The sequence below is a fragment of the Glandiceps talaboti genome, chromosome 18 (assembly GCF_964340395.1).
Source record: "Glandiceps talaboti chromosome 18, keGlaTala1.1, whole genome shotgun sequence".
In the NCBI taxonomy this organism is placed as follows: Eukaryota; Metazoa; Hemichordata; class Enteropneusta; family Spengelidae; genus Glandiceps; species Glandiceps talaboti.
The window spans coordinates 15,487,706-15,513,061 of NC_135566.1; the positions used below are offsets into that span (position 1 = coordinate 15,487,706).

General features: G+C 34.2%; 1 protein-coding gene across 1 annotated transcript; it reads right to left on the reverse strand.

Annotated features, from left to right (window-relative positions):
- Nucleotides 1–868: 868 nt before the first annotated feature.
- LOC144448958 (uncharacterized) lies at nucleotides 869–25,098 on the reverse strand. The gene is made up of 12 exons (XM_078139346.1): nucleotides 24,931–25,098; nucleotides 21,664–22,298; nucleotides 20,372–20,407; nucleotides 17,108–17,312; nucleotides 14,871–14,912; nucleotides 13,691–13,803; nucleotides 12,257–12,714; nucleotides 10,278–10,398; nucleotides 6,802–6,912; nucleotides 4,057–4,269; nucleotides 3,065–3,231; nucleotides 869–2,489 (listed from the first exon to the last, which is right to left on the reverse strand). Exons 2-12 carry the CDS (start codon nucleotides 22,264–22,266, stop codon nucleotides 2,357–2,359), a joined length of 2,202 nt encoding a protein of 733 aa, XP_077995472.1. The 5' UTR covers nucleotides 22,267–22,298; nucleotides 24,931–25,098; the 3' UTR covers nucleotides 869–2,356.
- Nucleotides 25,099–25,356: the final 258 nt, after the last annotated feature.

A 25,356-nucleotide genomic window follows, 5' to 3' on the forward strand; every position in this document is an offset into this window, starting at 1 on the left:
GATGGTTTGTTTGTTTTTAATTCCAAGGCAAAAATTCAAGATGGCACTTAAGAATCATATTTAGACCACTCCCTGACTTTACTGTCATTCTTCTTCTATTACATCTTCTACATGTACTTACCTTTTGTTGACCATGTATTATATGCATACTTTATGTAAACGTGTTTTTTTATGCAAATATATATTTAAAAATCATCGTTTTCTCCAGTATGTATGTTACATCTCTATATCACAGAACTTAGGATAATTGTATTTGCAATGGACAACTTGGGACACGCCTTCTAAACTACTGCCATTGGTCCTAACAATCTTTCATTTTGATTGGTTGAGAAAATCAATTATGCTACGTTATTTTTCATCTACAAATCGTATTATTCATACTTTGTATTTTTGTATAAATTCCATTTGCATTTATCTGTATACTTTTGGCAAATGCGAAATTGGTCTGTCATCTGGTGAAATTCATTCATTCATTTGTGTCATTCATTGCCAAATACATACATACATACATACATACATACATGCATGCATACATACATACATACATACATACATACATACATACATGCATGCATGCATACATACATACATGCATGCATGCATGCATACATACATACATGCATGCATGCATGCATGCATGCATGCATGCATGCATACATGCATGCATGCATACATACATACATACATACATACATACATACATACATACATACATACATACATACATGCGTGCGTACGTACTACGTACATACGCACGCACGCACATACACACACACATACATTCATACATTCATTCAATCATTCAATCATCTCAGCAAAATCAATTCATTCCTGGATTTAGCAGCCAAAAAAGTTAAACAAGAAGAAATGTATCCATATAGATATTTATTTATTTTCTGATAACAAAAATAAAAGCCATTGCACTATATGAAGATAATATGTACACTTTGTTTGCTTTTCCCCTTATTTGGCCTTTTTTGGCATAAAAATACAAGTACCAGTCATATTCCTAACCTTGCATAAATAAGTACGGCCTTTTCAATAGATGACATTTGTCATATATATATAATTATAATAAACATGAATTAAAAGAATTTCAAATTTGCAAATAATATGAAAAACTATAATTCATGTGTGTAGTCGAACTTTCAAACTTTCAATAACTTTTATGTAATATTTCATTTTACTGAGGACTCCAGGCAAAAGGATCCTTTTTTGATAATTTTTCATTCTGGTTATTCTATCTTACTTTTTTGTGTCATGGGCTGAGGCTTAATCATTTGAAATAAACATATATTGTTCAATCTTGCCGAACTTTTGTGATCTTTATTTCAGTAATTTCTGTTTGTTTGTTTGTTTGTTAGTTATTTAGTTAGTTAGTTAGTTTGTTTGTTTGTTTGTTTGTTTGTTTGTTATTAAATCATGTACTTTCCTTTATTGTTTTACTTTTTAGGTACATTTCCATCAGAAATATTTGAAAGGGAGATGTGATATGATATGACAGTAATATTTATAAATTTCTACACAAATCAATTAAACTTATAAAATGAACCAAAAAAAACCTACAATTCTGTGATATATATATAATGAATAATTGATTTGTCTCGTTTGATATTGTCTCATTTTAATACATTTACTAAAAACTATTATGGAATCATAATGAAGGCTTGTCAAGTAGATTAATATTAGTAACCAAACTGACTTGATGTAAGAAGTAACAGATATGTTGTTATTATGTACTTGATTCGGGGCATGGATGGGAAAGACATTGGGTGTAATATGCCATGCCTATGGTACAGTAGGGCAATGAACTGGGGGTGGGGGTGATAGGTCAAATGAATGGTAGAATTCAGGAAGTACACGGAGTTTGAAAGGTTTTATCAGTGGTAGATTAAAGTGGCCAGATGGATGAACATTGAGTATTTATTTTGGATTTTTAATTTATAAAACAATTTTATCATGGCTTCCTACTTGAAAAATTAATGTGAAATGATATATGCCATGTCCTTGTTTGTAACTCAGTACATGGGAAACGATTAATATGTTATTGTACGTACAATAGCAAACGTTTTATATTCATTTTTAGCATTTTGCAATGTATTGAGTTACAAACATAGACTTGGTCAATGTTGTTTCACATTGATTTTTTCAAGTATGATGCCATGATAAAACTATTTTGCAAATTAAAAAATCCAAAATAAATACCCAATCCTCATCATGTGGCCACTTCAATAGAGGTGTTAGGTAGGTGTGTGTGAGAGAAACATGGAAATATACAGGGTCACATTAGGGCTTAAATAACTTTGCCATAAAGTTGAGAGATAGACACTAAAATAAACTACAGAAATGACATCATCTATAACATGTATAGTATTCTCTTGACAGGTGGGTTGACTTGGCATCCATCCAGTTTCCAATCTAATGCTTCAAAATCCGCATCTTCCACTTTTTCTTTCTGATGTTCTGCTAAATGAACCGTGTCTTCAGTTCTATCAGAAAAAATGAAAATGACAAAATGTTAAAGTACAATTTATAAATGTTTGTGATGTTTGAAGGCCAAGGTTTCAATCACAGGATCTTGCATTAGTATTACATAGGATCATTCCTTTGTTCTGGCCCAACTCTTTTAGTGCTTTGCCGAGACAACTAATTTGTTTTACTTAAATTTTACTCCTAATTCAAACTTGGCCATTAAATGACATGGTGATAAGGTACACATATACTTACACCATCTTATGATACAGTCAAAGTTTTGATAATAATCTTGATGGCGAAAAAACCCTAGATTGTATGACAAAAAGGCTTGACTTTCGGAAGACCTGCAAGTTGTACTACAAAGGTATACACAGTTGTATCATACACCTCATGAACATCTACATTTGTAAAGTATGTTTGAAATAAGTTGCCAATTTTTGGTGACAATGTTAATAATGAAAATTAGTAGCTGTTTGGTTAAAATTGCTTTCAAAGCCAAGGTCATGTCACTGATATATACAACTCTGGCAATCTCCATAGCGATGCCAGGGACATAATTATTGGTAAATGAGAAGGCACATATACTTACACAAACTTGGGATACAGTAAGCGTTCTGATAAGGCACATAAGGCAGCAAATATTTTAAAATTAAATTTGTAAGTTTGTTCATCAATCTCCAACATTTCCACCATTTTATCGATCTGTTCCACTGAAATAGAATCTACGTGTACAGCTTTCATGCCAGTTTCTACTTCCTGTAATGAAAACACAAAATACAAAATTTTACTGTGTATAGTGCCCAGATCAAACAAAATGACGTCAGAACTGCACAGACTGACTTGATAATATTCAGGTTTGTCTATCAAACCAATGAGTAGCCTGAGATTCTCCTTACTGTATTGTTTTTTGGGGTGACCCACTTTCCTATAGGGGAAAGGTAGGTAGAATGTATTGTTGTAGGGAATGAGCCATCGTTTGACAGGGGGAAACTGAAAAATGTGTAACAAGGATTGTTTTGGGGAGTGGTCCCACAGGTGAGCAGAGGTAGCATGTATTGTTTATGAGATTTGGGAACAGAGATAGTACATATTGTTTTGGGTTGACCCACAGTCTCATGGGGGAACAGAGGCAGCATGTATTGTATATGGGGTTAGGGGAACAGAGATACTATGTATTGGTTTGGGGCAACTCACAGTCTCGTGGGGAACAGAGGTAGCATGTATTGTTTTGGGGGTTAGGGGCACAGAGATAGTATGTATTGTATTGGGGCAACCCACAGTCCCATAGGGGAAGTAGAAGTAGCATGTATTGCTTTTGGGGTTAGGGGAACAGAGATTGTATGTATTGTTTTGGGGGTGACTAACAGTTCCATAGGGGAGGCAGACAATAAACATACTGAATTAGAGATGAACCACAGATCCATAGTCCACACATTCCAAGGTAGAATGTTTATCCTCTTCATGTCTACAATCCTAGCATACCATCATAATTATCATCTCAACACACAAAGTACAATTACTGCAGTAACATTCCTTTTTCAAAATTTATGTCTAAAATTTCAACAAATATACAAAACTTACCTTTCTGTTTATTTTGAGATCATTGTCTCTGTCTACCCTATTAAAATGTCTTCTATAGAAGGCCAGTCGTCGTGTACTAATAATACAGTACCTAGTCAGGTATTCTACGGGTGTCATTCGTTCTAACACTCTTACGTCCATTGGTATCTCAAAACGACTTGTTTGTTTGGAAAATGCTAGGCGACCCTGTAACCATGGCTGCATTTTGGGTTTCTGAAATCAAATCAGATATTGAACATCAGAATACTTTATCCCATGTTAAAAATACTTTATCTCATGTTATTAAGTTATATAATGAAACATGCTTTATAACTGCTATTAGGAAAACTATCTTTATAACTTCATAAAATGCACTATCCATGTTATGTACATGTATGCCTTAGATAAGATAGGTCTTGTTGTTCAGCCCTATCAGGCTTCTCTCAGACTGAATGATACGTCATGTTGTTCAACCCTATCGGACTTCTAAACCACTGAAAGATATGTTTGTGTTAATCAGCACTACCCGGCTTCTAAACCACTGTTAGATAACTCAAGTTGGTCAGCCCTGGTCAGGCTTCTCAACGTGAAGTAAAAGCTGATAGCATGGTACCACATGTCGTATCTTACGGATTATGTATGCCTTTGCTATAAACTATGTTGCTATGGAAACAACTAATGTATATAATATACATCACAGACGCATATACTGTAAATATTGAAATATTTGCTAACAACTTATTTTCATTTATCTAGCTAGAAAACAAAAACATGGAAATAAGTTGAGATTAAAATACCTCAATGTACCAATCTGGTTATTAATAAAAATTACGCTTTGACAACTTGCTGAAGACTGCAAAATAGCCTAATTTTCTAGTAGTGACAATATCTAGGTTTAGCAATATACGGAGATATGATATATGTAAAGCTAGATATTTTTGCTACTAGAAAATTTAGCTATTTTACAGTCTTCAAGTTCAACTAGTTCTCAGACTTTTTATGACCAGGTTGGCACGTTGTGTTTATACACTAGAAGGCATTTTAGTCACTACTTATTTTAGCGTTTTTTGTTTTCCATTGAAATAAATGAAAATAAGTACATCATTAAAAAAAATGACAAAATATATATACATGTATGAGAATGAAACATATAATGTATTAAATAAAATAATACTACTGAGTAATTTAAAATAAAAGTGCTGATAATTTAACATAAGTCTGATTACATGGCAACCAGTTCAACAAACACTTAAACAAACAACACTAAACAACATGCAAGTTGCTGTTATCTATGCCAAAAATCTTGTACAAATATGCAAAAAAAGACTAGCATGCAATGTAGCTATGATCTATTTACCAAAAAAAGTTCAGACGAATGGAGATGGTTTGAGTACAGGTGACAAGAGTTCACACACAAAAAAAGACAAAACAGATGAGAAAGTTAGTATCTATGGTGCATAGTTTGTTGGATACATGATTAATTTATTGCTATAAAAAGGTAACATGGAGAAAAGATGAAAGTAATTAGTAATTGGATGGAAAGCAAACACTTCTCAGTCTTACACACAATGAGTTTTGAGAACAGGACAGAATGTCACATGATGACATTTAGTGTAGTATGCACTTCAGAAATAACAATTCTATGTAGAACCATAGACAGTGGAGGGGAGACACAGAACCCCCCCCCAAAAAAAAAAAACAAAAAAACAAAAAAAACCAACTTTACTTCTATGTGGCTGACTGGCGACACTATTTAAAAGAAATTGGTGGCAACAAATACAGGCCATTCAGTAAAAATTACATTATCACCAAAAATAATGCTTATGTACAGTTCTTTTCTTCACTATTACTTGTAAACATGATTTAAAAGAAATTGGCAATATGTAAATACTGCAATGTGTCTGTGGTAGGCAGGAATTGGCTTGATTTTGATAATTGACCCTGAAGGAAAAATCTAAAACTTTTGAGGCTACTTTGTTCAAGAAAATTCAATTGCACTATAAGTTTAAATAAAGAAACACCAAAAATGGAGTTAGTGTACAGATGTTGAAGTAGAGGTCAAAATGATATATCAAAATTTAGTCATTTTAGACTCCAATATGTCTGCCAAAAATTTAATAACTCTCTATGGGAAATAGATTGTTGTTTTCAATGGAAACAAGATAATGAATTCCCAAATTTCTTTTATGATTTCAAAAGGATCAGGAACACACTTTCAAATAACAAAGTTAGGAGAGATTTCAAAAACTTTAATTTTCAGGAAAATTGTCCAAAAATGTATTGTACTTTTAACATTTCAAAGTATACACTTTTATCCATAGACAGATTTATTTAGCTCTAATTTATTCATTTCCTTTCAGTTTACGTAAATGACTTTATGAAAACATACTGCTCCAATATATATCAAAATTAATTTTGGTAATCGTTATTATAATGTACTGTTATTGCCTAGGTTTAAAATTTATGACATTCAATCTCGTCAATGATTTGCTATACTATCCGGTACTAATAAGTTACACGTCTGCCAGTTTTCATTCTTGTAAGTCAAAGCATGTTTTTCCTAGTGGCGTGTGTAGTATCACTACTGTATATGGTTTTCCAACAATGCTGATAATTAGAATACAATGATTTTGATCAATGTACTACACAGCAATCACTTCTTTACACATCAACACACTCTCAATTATTCACCAAAAATAAAACAAAAAAATTGTCCCTGCACAATAAAAACACCAAGGTCAAAGTAACTTTCACCCAGCAACCTACCTTATCGAGTGTGTCGTTGAGATTCGGCATGTCTGTCAGCAGTGACTCACTGTCAGAGATGTGACTATCCGGACCACGACGACGCATTCTCATCTCCATATCTAACAATTCCTATAATCGTGAAACAATACCAGATTTAAATCAAAATCCTTTACAGATGGAACACGAAACAAGAACGGATGCAAAAATCCTAAAACATACACAAATCAAATGCTATTCAAGCAAAGTCGATGGCAACGCTGTCAGCTGGACTAGCAAGTACAATATTGTGTCCATGCATACCCTGGAATGTATTCTATCCCTTTGAAACCCCAACCTTTTACTGACTGTTTTGCCAATGTACAGTAAATTATTAATAAAACTATTACACAAGAAAGTTTGATATCTTTGCCATGAATAATTCATAGCATTGTCTACATGTAAGCTAATGGCAGACAACTTTTTTAATATCCTGTCAATGGCAGCAATAATTTCAACATCACATTCAAAATATGGAGATTGATTGCAATGTAATTACATTGACAATGGATGGGTAAAACCTAAGCTTCCTGTTCTGTTTGAATAACAGGACATGAGGTTTGCATTAAATGGGTGGACTTGGCAGTAAATCGATGAATTCTTTGGACAATTATAGTGCTGTGTGTAGATTGCAGTAAATGGATGGACTCTATGGTATTGTGTGTTTTAAGTGTGTAACTTACTTGTAGTAAATGGATGGACTCTATGGTATTGTGTGTTTTAAGTATGTAACTTACTTGCAATAAATGGATGGACTCTATGGTATTGTGTGTTTTAAGTGTATAACTTACTTGCAGTAAATGGATGGACTCTATGATATTGTGTGTTTTAAGTGTATAACTTACTTGCAGTAAATGGATGGACTCTATGATATTGTGTGTTTTAAGTGTATAACTTACTTGCAGTAAATGGATGGACTCTATGATATTGTGTGTTTTAAGTGTATAACTGCAGTAAATGGATGGACTCTATGATATTGTGTGTTTTAAGTGTATAACTTACTTACAGTACATGAATGGACTCTATGATATTGTGTGTTTTAAGTGTATAACTTACTTGCAGTAAATGGATGGACTCTATGATATTGTGTGTTTTAAGTGTATAACTTACTTGCAGTAAATGGATGGACTCTATGATATTGTGTGTTTTAAGTGTATAACTTACTTGCAGTAAATGGATGGACTCTATGATATTGTGTGTTTTAAGTGTATACACTTGCAGTAAATGGATGGACTCTATGATATTGTGTGTTTTAAGTGTATAACTTACTTGCAGTAAATGGATGGACTCTATGATATTGTGTGTTTTAAGTGTATAACTTACTTGCAGTAAATGGATGGACTCTATGATATTGTGTGTTTTAAGTGTATAACTTACTTGCAGTAAATGGATGGACTCTATGATATTGTGTGTTTTAAGTGTATAACTTACTTGCAGAAATGGATGGACTCTATGATATTGTGTGTTTTAAGTGTATACACTTGCAGTAAATGGATAGACTCTATGATATTGTGTATACCAGGTATAGCTTGTGATGGTGATGGTGCAGGTAGGCATGTCTGACTACCACACATGTAAATGCATGTGAAATAATATATATGTTATGTGTTGCAATGTACGAGACAGTACAGTTAGGCAGATTTTACTACTATGCATGTAATGACGTAGCAAGTGATAGTGCAGTTAGGCAGATCTAACAACCATACATGTAACTGTATGATAACAAGTGATGGTGCAGTTAGGCAAATTGCAGGTGTTGCATGAAAACAAACATAATTTTAACTTTTAGTCAGAGTGGCATATACATACTTTCATGGCCTGGTTACGTAGCATGTAGAGAAATATAGCAAATAAACAGAAGAAAAAAAATAATGAGAATTAATCATTAAAACACACTAGTGGCTAGACTTTAGATAAATAAAAAAATAATTAAAAATATATAAATCGATGAAAACAAACAAGCGAATTAATGGTTAAAATGCACACCAACTATTATGTAAGATAAAAATTAATTAACTTTGAAATATATTTGAGTAGACTGTAAGATACATTGTGTTGTTCCGCCCTCATCAGCCTCCTCTCTCTGAAAGGTTGAGTGCAATGTGTGAGGGCGCCTGTCATGGCATACCTTACAAACTAGTAGTTCTAAGAGGGATCATCTTGAAACCTGGGATATGAAGGCACATCTGGCTTGTCAAAAGCATAATTGATGGGATTTTGTAGTTTACAGATGCGTAGGTGCAGATTTTAATAATTTAATATAATGCTTAATATCTAACTTTGCCTTTAAACATAGACTAGTGCAGCAAATCTCAGTGTTCTTCCAATTCAGAGAAAAAATGTACAAACATTGAAGACACAGAAATATTGGAACCATATGTTTTGATGAAAAAGTAGTAAATATTAGCTTTGTTATATCACACATGTATTTAGTCTGTAAGATACGCCATGGCGGGGCGCCCTCACACATCGGTCAACCCCCTTAGGGAGAGAAGAGACCAGTGAGGGCAGAGCAACATGACCTATCTTACAGTCTAATATGTACTATGATTTCCGTTAATTTACTTAATAATATGTGGTAATGTCATATCACATATGTACTGTACTGTATTTATCATATAAATTAAATGTTTAGAATACACATGACGTTGATAATCTTGAACTTGTTTGTAAGATGTTTTAAAACATTAATAAATTGACTGTAGTTGTAGATCAAATGTATATTAATAGACATGCAAACAGTTAATGATTTGATGTATGGTACTAGTAGTACATTGTCTTCATGTATTGATACAAGTATTATCCTTGAAGTGTTTTCTGTCAGTGTGTGTGTGTGTGTGTGTGTGTGTATGTATGTATGTGTGTGTGTGTGAATGTATGTGTGTGAATGTATCTCTATGTGACTGTATGTATGTGAATGTGACTCACTGAGTTTGTTTATGCATGTGAGTCTGTGAGTGTGTACATGGATGTGTCACTGTATGTGAGCTGCTACTCAGCTAGTCTGCATGTACATGTACAAATGTGAGTCTGTATATGTATGTATGTATGTATGTATGTATGTATGTATGTATGTATGTATGTATGTATGTATGTATGTATGTATGTATGTATGTATGTATGTATGTATGTATGTATGTATGTATGTATGTATGTATGTATGTATGTATGTATGTATGTATGTATGTGTGTGTATGTATGTATGTATGTACCAGTACGTATGTACGCATGTATATGTATTTCAGTGTGTGTTTGCATTGTAACAGTAACCCTGTATTGAACCATACAATGTATAAAGTCTATTATATCAGTGACACTAAACATCCAGTAATCAATCCTCACTTATCAATAAATAAAAGTAAACCCTGAATAGCAGTGACAGGGGGCATCTTTGTTTGGTTGATTTATGAGACCAGAGTCAATACTGACTTAAAATAGCAACTAGTATGTGCTCTCACCTGTGGATCCAATGCAAACAAGTCTTGCGCTTTGCCACGAGGTGGTTCTGATAATTTCTTTCTCTCCTCTTGGGGCTCTGGTATAGACTCAGGCTCTGGTTCTTGAACATCAGGAGTTGTACTATCATAAACATTTAAAAGAAATACTATGTGTGAGTTAAGTTACAGAATAATACACTCAACATGAAAAAGATTGTGTATTCCTTGTAAGTTTGTTTGTACAGGCAATTTATATGTAGATGTAATAGCAGTAACTTAAAGGGCCAGTTCCAATTAGGATTGACACTTCAGTGTTACAACAGTGGTCGGGCAGAACTTTAGAAAAAAACTCCCCAAAAGAATAACCCCATGTAATCCTTATAACTCCACTGATAAGATAACACTAATGTGAGAACTTGGGACTGAACCCTTGGCCTTACTTCGGATTACGATTCAAATCTGGGTGTGAAAACCGGCTATTTTGCAGAGCTTCAGAAAAAGTTGGTCCAGAGCAAAAGAATGATCTCATGTACAGGGTAATCTTTACGACTCCACTGATTAGATAACACTGATGTGAAAACTTGGAATGAAGCATTGGTTTTCAGTGTGGTACATAGACTGCATATGTGTGTCATGTATTTAGCTTTGACAAATCAACCTTGAGAAGTAATACACTGTAATAACAGTCTACAGGAGGTACACAAATGATTTCATGCATTGCTATACCAGTATCTCAAAAATTACTCCATTGCTATTTTTAATGCAACTTTGTTGACATTTCGTATATTCTAATCAACTGTGAAACATCTATTGAAAATAATTAATGATACAGCTGAGAATAACACCATTATTAATTAACCATGGCTTGTGTTAGCTTCATATTTTTTGACATGGTCTGCATTTCTGTGTACTAGGTATCTTTAGAAAAGTTCTGTCAACAGAAAAGCTACAACAGTATACTGTCACACATTCCAATACTGTTGACATGTTCAATTATCTGGTACACACTACTACCATGTTACCCGGAATGTCAATATTTTATGTCTCCATCTGTTATGAAACCATACCATGGTAAGATAAACACACCATTCTAAAAACCAACCTGTATACTGTACATACTTAATGAAGTGTATAAAGGTTTGATGGTATTGTAAACAAACACTCTCTGAAACGAGACCTGACAGGGCACATTGATTTGCACTCAGCATGTTACACTGATTGTGGTGGCAACACTGAGAATGTCAACACAAACCTTTCATCCCCTCTGTTTAAAGTGTTTTGTGGCTTTGAAATCTTACACTGTGCCTCATAGCTAACCAAGGCACATTTACCTATACCTTTTCTACTTCTACATGACTAAGACTAACACAGACAGATATCAATATGTTACACTTTCCTTATTTTGCCTATGGCTAACCAAAACATATTTATCCATACATTGTACATACATTTTTCAACATCATGCCTATGGCTAATGGAGGCAAATATCAATATAAATTATAATTTCCTTATTTCTGCCTTATAGGGTTAACTGAAACATATGCATGCATCTACACTGAGCCATATATCTATACATTTCTACACTGCCTATAGCTATTAACAGAGACATATTTATCAATATGTTACACCTTCCTTATTATGCCTATCAATAACCCAAACATACATGAATATACAGACATCTTTCTACATTGTGCCTAAGGCTAACGGAGACATAGTTATCAATATATTCCTTCACTGTATCTATAGCTAACATAGATATTAATCTTTACTTTTTTATATCATGTCTACAGCTAACAGAGACATCTATCTCTGTCTGTTTGTCTGTCTGTCTCTCTACTGAGTATCTATATTAGTTCTATAGATAAATGTTTGTAAAAAGAAATTCTGTCTTTATATCTGTATCTTTTTGTCCGCAAATAAAGAATTACATGTAATACTGTAATATCTACAGCTGTCTGCATTGTGTTTAAAGCTAATAAAAACATCTAAGTAATACATACCTTTCTTTTTCCTTTGGTTCTTCCGGTTCAGGTTCTTCCTTCTCTTTGATCTCTGGCAATGCTGGAATAACCACGTCTGGTTTTTCCACAGGTTTTTGCTCCTTCACTTCTACAGGTTTTGTTTCTTCTATAATTTCCTTGGGTGGGGGTGGGGGAGGGGGTTTAGGAGTGGGTGGTTCTGGTATTTCTTTCTTTGCTGAAACTCTCTTAATTGGACCAATTTTCTTTTCTTTCTTCTCCTTAGGTACTTTAGGTTTGGTTGGTATAGTTTGAATATCTTCCTGTATTCTGACTTCCTTTTTGATTTTGGGTGAGGGTGGGGGTGACGGCTCTTTAGGAGGTGGGGTGGGTTCTCTGGCAGGGATATCAATTTGTGTGGGAATTACTAGTGGAGGTGGGGTGGGCTCTCTTTCCGGTGGTGGTGAGGCAGGTCCTTCTGATGCTACAGGGGTGGGAGTCTGTAATTGAACAAAATCGATAATTATATTATCCATAAATTTTAAACAACATTATTGGCAATCAGTCTTTCAGCAATGTACGTTCTTAAACACTAAACTTCTTAGTGAGTGAAAAGAATTATATCTCAAAAATACCCCTGATAATATTCAAAGTTGTTGAAAGTCATGGTTTCACACATTCTGATGTACATTTTGTATTTTGACGACAACTCTCCCTGCACAGTAACCATACAATGATATTAAAAATCAACATTCTTTAAAGCCAAGTTCAAGATGAACTTAGCACTGCACAGAAATTCAATTACTGTCATTACTACATTATTAACGAAACTTGAAAACATACAGGTATTAATTAACATTTGAACAGATAATAAAGTTTGGTTCTTGGGATCTATCTGTTTAGATATAACTTGAGTAAGTACATCACTCATGTCTAGCTATAACAGTGCTAGATGGTAACACAGCAACTACAGTGTATTATACAATGCACAAGGCAAAAATATGGAATTTATACCATCTATGTCACAACGTGTGTAACGTCGCTTATGTGATATGTCACTGGTTCTGCTGTGTTTGAAATGAGTCAAAACGTTCAACTATGCCAGTACTTTCTGCAATTTTTCTTTGATATTACTGGCACTGGTATAATTATGGTATTCTCCAATATTTGTCTTCATTTAGCTGGAAAATACTCATGACCTAATGGTTGTCACTACTCATCTATCAACCCATAGTGAAAAAGCCCCCTTAGGTCACTCATATTTTCTTTGGCTGAACAAAACTAAACACTGGGAATAAAATAATTAAACAGTCATTATTGGAGTCAGCATAGCTTTAACATTATCTACGATCGATGCTATGTAAAAACATGATGGTAAACATGAAGTTCCCGCCAATCATCCCTTAGCACACCACTGTAAAACCACAATGTGAATTAATCATCTACAGATGTAGAGGAGCCATAAACATTACTTACTGGTGCGTGTGGTTCAAGCCATGCCTGTCCAATTTCTTCAGGGGGTTCTACTTCTTCAGGTTCTGTTGGCTGTGGAGTTGGTGTTGGTATATGAATAGGTTCTTCAACTATTTCTACAAAGAATACACAAAATAAAAAAACATGACATAGTACTTTTTAACATGGAAGAACTGTACATAGAGACATGATGGTTGAATGGTTAGAGCAGTCGGCTTGGAATCTACAGGTTGCAGGTTCGTGCCCTGTCACTGCTGTTTGTTTCTGAATGGCTCAAGTCCTTGGGCAAGATTTGAACCATCACTGTATCTAAGTCGCCCAGCTGTATAATTGGGGACTTGGTAGGACAGACTGTGAATGCTTTGATCCTATGCACTTATAAAGGCTGCAATGGATTGTATGCTCCTCAAGAAGTATAAAGGGCCATTGTGCCACTATAGAGCCATGCCAGCAGTAAATAATTGTAAATCGCTTTGAGCACAGAGTTGGAAAGTGCTATATAAATACCAACATTGTTTATATTATTATTACAAGCAAGCTATTATCTTTTTTATATGAAGCTTTCGTGTAAATGTAAGATTGAATCAATTTGTGTAAACGAGATACTATTAATTTGTATTGGTATTTTGTTACAAAGAAGTGCTTTCCTGGCTTTTCTGTAAAACCATGCCAAAGAGAAGCAATTCATGCACTTTGATGTGATGGTTGTTATGAAGTTCAAAAATAATTTTGGAATGTTCATTTTCCAAGACAAATACAGCTGACCCATTTTCTTAAATGACAAAACACATGGCTGTTACTAGTTTTTTTTAATCAAAAGGTTTGAAAATGTCTTCAAAAACAGACACTAACAAATTCTTTACCAACCCATAGCAACTGTACGTACGTACGTACGTACGTACGTACGTACGTACAAGTATTATGTTTTCAGTTAGACAAGTACAGCCGTGTTGCTAAAAAGATATTTTTACCAGAATGTCTGTAGCAAAATTGCACAAAGACACACACACACATACAAATATACATCAATACATGTATACATGCATGCATGCATGTATGCATGCACACACACACACACACACACACACACACACACACACACACACACACACACACACACACACACACACACACACACACACACATGATGTACAAACAAACACACATATGCTGGCATCCCTACCTTGAGCATAATCATCTTCAACTACTCCTTCGTCCCGAATTTCTAAAAAAAAAAAAAGAGCATACACATTTGGTGTGAAAATCAAGATAACAAAACAACAGCATCAAAAGATAGCAATACCTGAGAATGGCTATAATTCATTGCTCTGGTGAATCTACATTAATATAGCTAGCGTAGTCATGAGAAACTGCAAGCCCAGACAATTTCATTAAGAATTCTACAAAAGACTCTTACAGCTGACTTGGTTTCAAAGGGTAGCCATCTCGATTAGGACTGACTGTGATGAATAGACTGATATTTAATTTGTGAGTTTGACCTAAGCTGAGCTGATCTCATAACTGTCTACTACATTCAGTTCTTTGTCAGGTGGGGTAAACAATCATGTATGGATGACATAATCTGGGAAAATATCATGTGAAATAGTACTATAGAGTTCTGCACCATGGCAGTCTTCTCCATGAATAGCATTACAAGGGAGCTCAGCTAGTAAATTTTCAAATATGCCATTCCTGACATCTGAGAAAGGAGACTGTATACCTTCCAAAGCCGTGCTTTTTCTGATATTAACACTAACAGTTAATCTAAAGCAACGACTCTACCACACAATTTGCCTTCTTTTAAGTATACATGTACTCTCTGATAAAATGCAATTCCAGTATATGAACATTCAAGATCAAAATTGCAAAGATAGACATATTTGAAAAAAAAAAATATTGACAAATTTCTAAAGTAACACTTTCACAGTCAGCATTAAAACATCCACCATAAGTTAGGTTTAATTTCCTAAAAATTGAATGATTTTTCATTCTTTGAATAACACTTTGTCTATTTTTCAGGGGGAAAAAGGAAGTAGATATTGGATCTTTTGTTCTTTGTTTGATGTAAAGTAAATCAATACTAGAGTAAACATAAATAGTTAGAATAGAACAGTTCTCTCAATACAGACTATAACTTTGAATAAACACAGCCACAGGCAGCAAGAAATATGATCAATGATAAGCTTGGTAGTTTTCTACAAATTTTCAATATTCCCACTTCTCTCCTTCTCAATATACTTTTTGTGCTTTTGGTAGAATATGTTGATTAAATATACTCTAAAAAATTTCTAAAGTAAACATACATGCCATCCTCTCCTTAGCAACCAATTTGTTTTACAATCAAAACATGTCAAGTCATAGAAACATTGCCATATGAGACCTTGTCATAATCAGTGCTTTTGAAATTGTTTTTCCAACTTCACTAAATTCAACATGTTTTCCAGAAATTATCATCAATTTGATTAAAAATCATTAAAGAAATTTGACAGTTAACTATCTTATTGTCAAGGAAATCATAAATTTTATGATTTTTCCATAGAGTTATAGTGGCAACATGGATGTGCATGTTGAATTTTTAATTCATAAAAAAATAATTTTACACTTGAAAAAAACAATGTGATACAACCAGCATATACTGCTTCCTTTTTTTGTAACTCAAAAAATTGCAAAACATTTAAAAAATGTTTTAAAATATTTGTTATTGTACATACAATGACAAACTTTTTACATGCTTTTTAGCTCTATGTAATTTATTGAGTTACAAACACGGATTTAGTATATGTTGTTTCACATTGGTTTTTTCAAGTATAAAACCATAGTAGAGTTGTTTTATGAATTCAAAATCCAAAATAAATATCAATTTGTCATCCATATGGCCACTTTGTTTGGTGGCCATTGTGAAAACATACTATAAATAAATATTGAGATCATTTTGTTCTCTATTCAATAATATTGCATAGTGTGACTCTTGGAATTCATGCCATAAAAGTTCTCAAACATTAGTGACATTGGGAACTATTACTTGCTGCTCAAAAATTCTATTTACCAAATTCTTGCCAAGGGCTAAAAAAAATTTAAATTGTGTGTTTCCAATTATGCTCAATTTTAGAATAGGTGCGGTAGGTAGATTTTTTTCCTCCTATGTGTGAGTGTCGAGTTCAGGTAGTTATGTTTCCCGTTGTTTTTCGTATGGTCGCTATGTTACTGGTTTCTTCTCATCAGATGTACAGCCATTACAGATTGGAAGAACAATTTTACATTGCCTTTTTAAGTTGATGTCAGTTTCTGCATCCACTATTTCTCGCGAGACTTCACAATTTTCATGAAGGGTCAGATAACAGGGACCAAACATTTAGGCCAAATAAAAAAATTGTGTTACCTTATCTATTTCTTGCCAGTCACAAAATGATGTCAACTTACCCATTTCCTGCCAGTCTAAATCTTCTTCACTTGGCTGACTGACTTGCTCTACTCTAAAACTACCACCAGACACAGCTGACATAACTGATGCTGATTTAGGACGTTCTGCATGTCTTGATCTGGGTGGTGATGGTGTCCTGTCACGGATTCCTAATTCTATCCTTTTTACAAAATTTGTATAGTGTGGTACCCTTCCTCTCCTCACCTAGAAACAAAAAACAACAGAAGCCAAAAATCATTTATTGACTGTCTACATGATTATACCTAATATGAATACAGTTACTAAAGATGACATCATGAAATCATTGATCATGACTCAAAAATAATATGGAAGGACAATATGGGGAACAAACTTGAATGGAGTCTCTTTTTAATATAGTTTTTGAGTCATGCAGTAAATTATCGTTTTTTACTACAAAGGTCAAGGTCAAAATCAGAGATCAATATTTTCAATAAAATGTTCACTTTATAATATAGGGTAAACACTTGAATTAAGTTATAAAGTAAATAGTGATTTTTAACTACAAATATGACTGCCATTCAGTCAAATTTGCATATGTCCTAAAGCAAAGTGATGTGCATACATGTATGTCCCATAATATGTCACATTTGTGCCAGGTTTGAAAGAAATTGGATACTGCATGTCTAGGAAATAATGTATTATGGACGGATGGATGGACACACACACAGACGGACACATGGATGGATGGAGTCCACTGTAGAATGGATGGAGTCCATTGTAGAATTCCTATGCAAAATTCTAACTCACTACAACTGGCAACAGAAGTCTTAGAATTCATATCCTTTCTAACCTACCACACATGTACAATGAAATAATAGAATTCCTCGTATGTCAAGCACTCATCTAAAAATAGAAATTCCTTGGTCTAACTTGGACTCTCCTTGTTTACAACTAGGAATAATAGAATGCCTGTGTCAAACTCTAACTTCTCCTTAAACAATACCATTGTTAGAAATTATATAATGCCACTTAAAAGGCTCATTTCAGATTACTTAGAATTACACATTTTGGTGAGAAAAACAGTTGTCGAGTAGAGCTACAGAAAAAGTTAGTCACAGACTAAAGAGTGATCCCATGTAATCCTTATAGACCCACTAATATGATAGTGTGAATGTGAGAAGCTGAGATTGGAAACACAGTCTAGTTTAATAGCCTATTTACATCACGCTCCGTGTTTTTACTTCACTGTCAAGTGAAGTACAGCTGCTGTTTTCTTAGATCATCAGCTTCTATTTTTATGAAGTGTTTTTTTTCAAGATCTGATTCATTTTTCAATATAATTTCGCTGGATTGTTTTAATGTTCTTAATATTTATTTAATTACTGTCTTGCAAACCACTCATATTGCTAGCAATGGCACAGATTAAATTAATGTTGTTTCAAAATCATACACTTAATCTGATTGGTTTGAAAAAATGCATTTAAACTGATGTAAACAGGCTAGGTGTTTTAACCTAATAATTTTTTTTTTTTACATCTTTTGTTATTTTGTTCATGATCAAGTCAACTTTCCACTAAAAAAGACAGATAATTATCTGATGTGCTGCAACTCACAGAATCACACCATCAATTGGAAAAAGTAATTGCAAAGATTTACAATTATAAATTATACATTTTTCTTTACACGTAGACTGCAAGATTCCTCATTGAATGCATATGTTCGTTTATTCACTCAGTACTGAGTGATCAAAGGCGCGTACAACACAACAAATATTGCCGTCTACTCATGTTCATATTATTTTTCCACTTTGATAAAACCTGCTTCATTCATTATTCACTCCAGACTAATCATTAGCTTCAAATTGTCAAGTCAATGATACAATATTAAACTTTTTTATTGAAGTCAATTTTCTCACTTTTGGTCTAATCACATGTTAATATTCTTGACTTTTTAATATCAAGTCAATTTTGAATTACAAATTACTAGTATAAAGCAATCACACTGAAAGTTTCTTTATATAAAATTTGATTAACTGATCGGTCTGAGGAGAAGTGGCGTGGGCTGAAATGACAAATAATCTCACCTTATTCAAAATAACTACTTTCACTAATAGCTGATATAGAATTTACATGTACTATTATGTACTAATTAGTTTTCATTCCCAGATATCTTGTTTTGTTTAGTTGTAAAAAAAAAAAAACGAGTCACACTACTGGCCTTGTCAATATGAGTTAGAGATAAAGGGTAAAAAGACACCTAAGCCATCAGTGTTTCAAGGTAAATGATGTAAAATGGAGAATGATGTAATATGACAGATCCCCATGATGCACGAGTGCAAGTGTGGTGTACTCAGGGTATTTGAATGAGTGCTTGTAGTGTTCTCTGCGGTTATACTTTCATGGGCTAAACTCGTTAAAGTGCAGCAAAAGACACTGAAAGCATGAGCGCAAATACCCCTGAGTACCCACACTGGCATGGGGTTCTGTTATTACTACATATGTTTATCCGAAATAACAAATTTTCTTTAAAATTATACGCGATCATACACACTTCCGTGTAGAATGAACGATCACATCCTTATTTGCAGGTATGCAATAATGTTTTCAGTATTGCACTGCAGTGCAAATACCACTAGTATGTGCGCACACAAGTGCAAGTAATCTGTGGTACATATGTAATAATACCAACAGTGCAAGATAAAATGGGGAAAATAATGTCGATACGATAAAGAACATTTTGACTCCTATTTTAATAGGCATCACAGAACCAATGACACAGACAGATATTACCATAACAACATAGAACAAGGTACAATGTATAAACTCCTATTTCAGTTCAAACATATAAAACTTAACACATATTTTTTTATAAAACTTTTGAACTATATAAATTTCTATTATTATTATTATTATTATTATTATCATTCTTATTATGGTTTGCACATGGTATAATGGAAGTTGTAAAGTTATCCAAAACAATAACAAGTTATGGGTTTCAGAGATACATGTATGCTGGCCACAGACAGACAGACACACATACACACTAACGGACAGACATGGGTCATTCCTATAGCCCCTCTGGGCTGTGCCCATTGCAGGCTAACAACTTAGGCAAAATATATCAGTAATAATGCATAAAGAGCATGAGAAAGAATGACAATATACATGTACACAAGGACTTTGGGTTGAGGGTTAAGGGGTCTAGTACTGGTAAACATTCTACAATGTCACCACTGTGTCAGAACCGTGGACCGTATGCCCTTATTAGGTGCTAATGTCAAGATTTACAACTCAGCTACTTACATTATTATGCTTTGGCAACTGTAAAAATTCTTTCCTCTGTAACAAAATGAAAAATAAACATGATTAAGTGTCACGTACAACATGTCTTTCCTTCAGAAACATTGGAAATAATCAAAAATACAAATTACAGAAATAATACAATGTAGTACATATACAGACTGAGACCAAACACAGATACCCAAACACAGATTAAAATACAAACTAAATACAGGCTAAGACAGAAACCAAACATTGACTCTATTATAAAACATACCAAGCATTCACACTCCTTCTAATCACTTTCATTCCATTGTACTTGTGTTGAAACGTCTTTTAGAATTTTATCAATTTGTTGTATCATTTCAGTCTAGTAAACTCAGTGCTGTTGTCATGGATACAGCAGCCCGATTACAAAGCAAACATAGAGATACATTCATGTGTAGAATGGTATGTGTCATTTCTGATAAGATTACAGAAGACCTTGATGAAACAGCCTAGCTACAGGTTATACTCAACACATCAGGTATTCATAGGCAGGGTTGAGCTCATCGACTATTTAACATCGTACCTAGACTACCAAATTTATGTACTAGTAGTCTTTTAGTTCCATGGAAATCAATAGAAAATTGCTACCAAATGTAGAAGTGAAATTTGAGCTCTGATAAATGGTAAGATTTCTGAAGATGATAGATTTTAATGACCTTCAACTGTCATAATTGTAGCTGTAAGTAGACATTACATTGTACCAAAAAAAATGTCTTCTCCCCTGTCTCCCCTTGTCAGTCATTAGTTTGTAGGACATTACATAGAATGAGCTGAATTAGTAAACAAGTTACATTCTTAAGATATTTGAAAATACTTTTACACAAGATTACACTAACACACATCAGTCTAGAGAAATACATGTAAGGTATTTTTTTTTCGTTACAAAAATTAATAATTATTAGTTATGTAGGGGGTGGGGGGTGGGGCCATGACTCAGACTATATTCTTAGTGTACACTGTATAATAATGTCATTCTCAAATCAATACTGTCTGAGATAAGTGTGTATGGATTAAATTTTAGAGCTAAATATTTATATGTTGAACATAATGATATGGTATAGACAGTAAGATATGTCATGCCGAGAAAGGAGTAAGGCTGATGAGAGTACCCCAACACGGAACATGTGGTACAAAAAGCCTTTAAACTCTGAGAGCTACACAGATCTGTTAATTATTAATACATGTAGTCTAAAGTCTTTAAAAGTTGTTTTCAGTTTGGGGTATGTGGGGGCACCTGGGTTCACAATTCACATATTTTCTCTGCCTACCGTTCCAGGAGCAGTGCGTGGACGGGTCCAGTAAATGAATCTGTCAAAGTGTGTTGGCAGTCTAGCGGCTACTAGACCAGTTGATGATGTGGGTCTGTTAGTACTGCTAGAAGGTGGACGACATTCAACTGGGCAATAATGACACTGATCAACAGTTTGTGCTTCATGTTCATTTACATGTTTCAATTTTTCCTCATGATAAAACCGTTCTACAAGAGTGTAACTTTTCTTCAAATCTACAACTATATTTCGTCTTGTTGGATGTCCAGCACTCTTGACTCTCCTGCGTGGTGATATCCGTGACACTGTAGTCTGTTCGGTTGGCGTGTGCGGTCTATTATCTCTGTAATATCGCAGTTGTTGTGCACTCTTGGGTCTCTCACTTGCCCTCGAATGCATAGTATCGTAATGCCGGTGTAAAGTGGCACTTTGTATTCTTTGGCGTTGATGAGTTACGGGCGTGGATACACGTAATCCATCCTCTGCGGTACTGTCATCAAACCCTGCACTGTAATCTTCCTTCTCATAACGTCGTCTGTAGAAATTGTTTTTGTTAAATTTACGATAGCCCACGGCTAACCAAGGTAAAGTGGGGTCCAACATTTTTGTACAGCAAACTATACTTCGACCAGGTGCTGTTGATAAAACACAATACATAAAGGGATTAGTAATGTTTTGTAAGCACTCCACTCCCAATATTCAATCTCTTGGGTGTTGCTTCATTTCTCTTTGTTCGTCTAGTCAATGTTTGTGCTCGGAGCTATTTGATCACAATTGTCGTTCTGTTGTCGTTGTTAATAAGCTTGCCACACAGGACCAACAAAAACAGCATACAGACCTATATATTACCTACAAATTGATACAGTGGATGGGTAAAGTTCACTATTTTGTGGATTTTCAAAATTGATTTGAATGGCTCTATTGGTAGTTAGGATAATGTGTACAGTAGTAAAGGTGATTTGTTTACACTGTAGGGCATGTCTTTTACCCTAGAGGGCATCAAACCAAGTATTTGTTGATCGGAGTCCTTAACATCAATTAAAGCTGTTGGACATTCTATATGTACTAAATCCTGCCGTTTAGGACTTCCTTTCTTCTTTGTTTTTCCATGGGGCTGAAATCAGTTTGTTTTGTAATGTTGTCAAGGACCCATAAGCAACAAGATTTGTAGTTTCCATGGTGAGGAATCAACATGTAACATTTTGAAATTGAAGTAAAAAAAAATGTGAGATGCAATCTATGCTTACAAGAACACTTTTGACTTCCTTTTGAAAAGAAATGTAGGTCCCACTTGTGATAAGCCTCTGTATGATATCAGAGGCTTACTTTATATCATATACATATACAGATCAAATACTGGACTGTTTCAAATCTGATAATGTTGCCAATGAATAAAACAAACAAGGGAAGAAAAGGCCTTAGATGTGGAAAACAGACGAAAATAATTTAGTTATCACTGATTGAGAAATGAATGTGTATCAAAAAATAGTAGAACTCAATCAGCACTTTTGGCATAAAACCATATACCTAGATTAGATATTATTATTAAAGGAACCATTGTTTAGACATGTTCTATATTTAAACTATTCAACTTGGTAGTCTCTGACTCTCAGCATATACTAGTAATTAGACTAGGGATTGTGGGTTGAATCATACAGGCAGCCATAGCATGGAATTCGTATATTTTAGTATCAGGAGTCATAATGACCATTAGTAGATCAAAGTATACTGGGCTCAAATTCAAACTTCTACACTCGATAATGATTGTCATATTTAACCAAGTGAACTGTTTCAGCAACTAATTGCTATTGATTTTCATTAGTCAATCTAGCCTACGTGTAGACTTGAGAATGACTATCACTACACTATTCCGCTACCCTAAAACTGACATTTTGAATTTTTTAAGTTTCGCTAGCGTTCCGTAACGAAAATTCAAAATGTCAGTTAGTTAGGATAGCAGAATAGTGTAGCAATAGTCATTCTCAAGTCTACAGGTAGGCCATGGTCAATCAAGTAAACTTAGAAATTTTATTGAATGTCTAGATATCGATGCTTACGACTATCTGTGCCCTGGACTAATTTAGAGCCCTGGTAGTGTTACATAATATATTATGAGGGGAAAGAATATCCTATGAACCTTTCTACTATCAGAAACAAATTATATTAAGCTATCCAAACAGATTCTTAATACACATTTATTTATCATCAATTAAATGTACATTAAGATACATTCTAATTTTAGTTTATTAGATCTTTAAGTCCAGAGTGCAAGGTCAACTGTTGTGGAAATTGGATATATTGAGATCTCTTAATTCAGGGTGGTAAGCAGTACCTGAATTCCCCTCTCATTTTATCAGGGTTCCCCGCCCAAATTATGGTATTACCGTCCGTACAATGAATTGGACACTATATGCCAGTTGTACCATATTCCCTCTTTATGTTAGTTACCGAGGTTCCCCAACCTTAGAAAAAAACATTGCTCTTAAAGCAAGCTTCACATAAACAGGGGACAATATCAACAACATTGCCAAAAGAACTTTGTTCCAAATCCATTCAAAAATAAGCCGTAAAAAAAAATTGAAAAATGATGTAATGACAGTTCTTAAATTTATAGTTGGGAATTCATGTGAAATAACCCGCACTATACAACTGAAATATGAGTGTTAGTGATGTGAAAACACTGTAAGTACTCCAAAATGTTTCATATCAAATGTTCTAAGCCATATTCATACTCATAGAAATAAATGTGTCATGTATGAAAATTGATGAGGGGAAAAATGATCAACAATATAAATGAATGATGATTTCTTTTGATCATCAAATAACATATATATCCACGAGGTCAGGTATAAGTCATATCAACTCAAGATAACTGAAAAGATCAAATCTAAAATGATATTAAAATGTTAACATCGACTTCTAGCTTCTAGCCCACACGGACATGCATCATTGCATGTATTGATTCTGGATAGATATCTCAGTCTGACTGCAGTGACTGTACCACCACGTACACTGGATTTGTAATGGTGGTGGTAATGGGTGAAGCGTGGTAATAATATCGTCGTCAGCTTAACTACATTCTTTTCAAATCTCAATTTATCGACTCAATAAATCCCTTTATGAATCACAAATATCCCTTGGAAGTATTATTCAGTAGAATCCTAACAAGTTCCGGAGTAATTTTCCACCGGAAATTCGTGATATTGTCTGCATGCACGATACATTCAGCTCAACACACATACTTGATACAAATTCAAAATAACTCACCTTTTAGCGAGAATTCAACAGTTTCTGTTGTTCATGATACTTCTTCTTTAATTGTCGCCGTCTGTATACCGTTGGTGTTACATACTTGTGTTAAATTCTTGACTAAGTAACGCCGATTCACGATAAACAACTATCGACAAACAGCTAGCAGGTCACTTCGCGACTTTCTCGGTGGGTCACGTGATTATTTAAATATTCATGAGATACCTAGTGATGGATACCCCCAGCAAACAAGCTACTACACAGTCTGGTTGCTAGGGGCGAATCGATATTCTGGGAGTGGACGTGTTGTGTAATTGCCTATGTACTTCTCGTATAAGTAGGCTGAAAAATACAGCCTGTCTATTGTCATTGTATGAAGACAACAATACGATGAATTGGAGCACTTAAAGAGATACTATTGCGTCTATTGTGATTATAGAATTG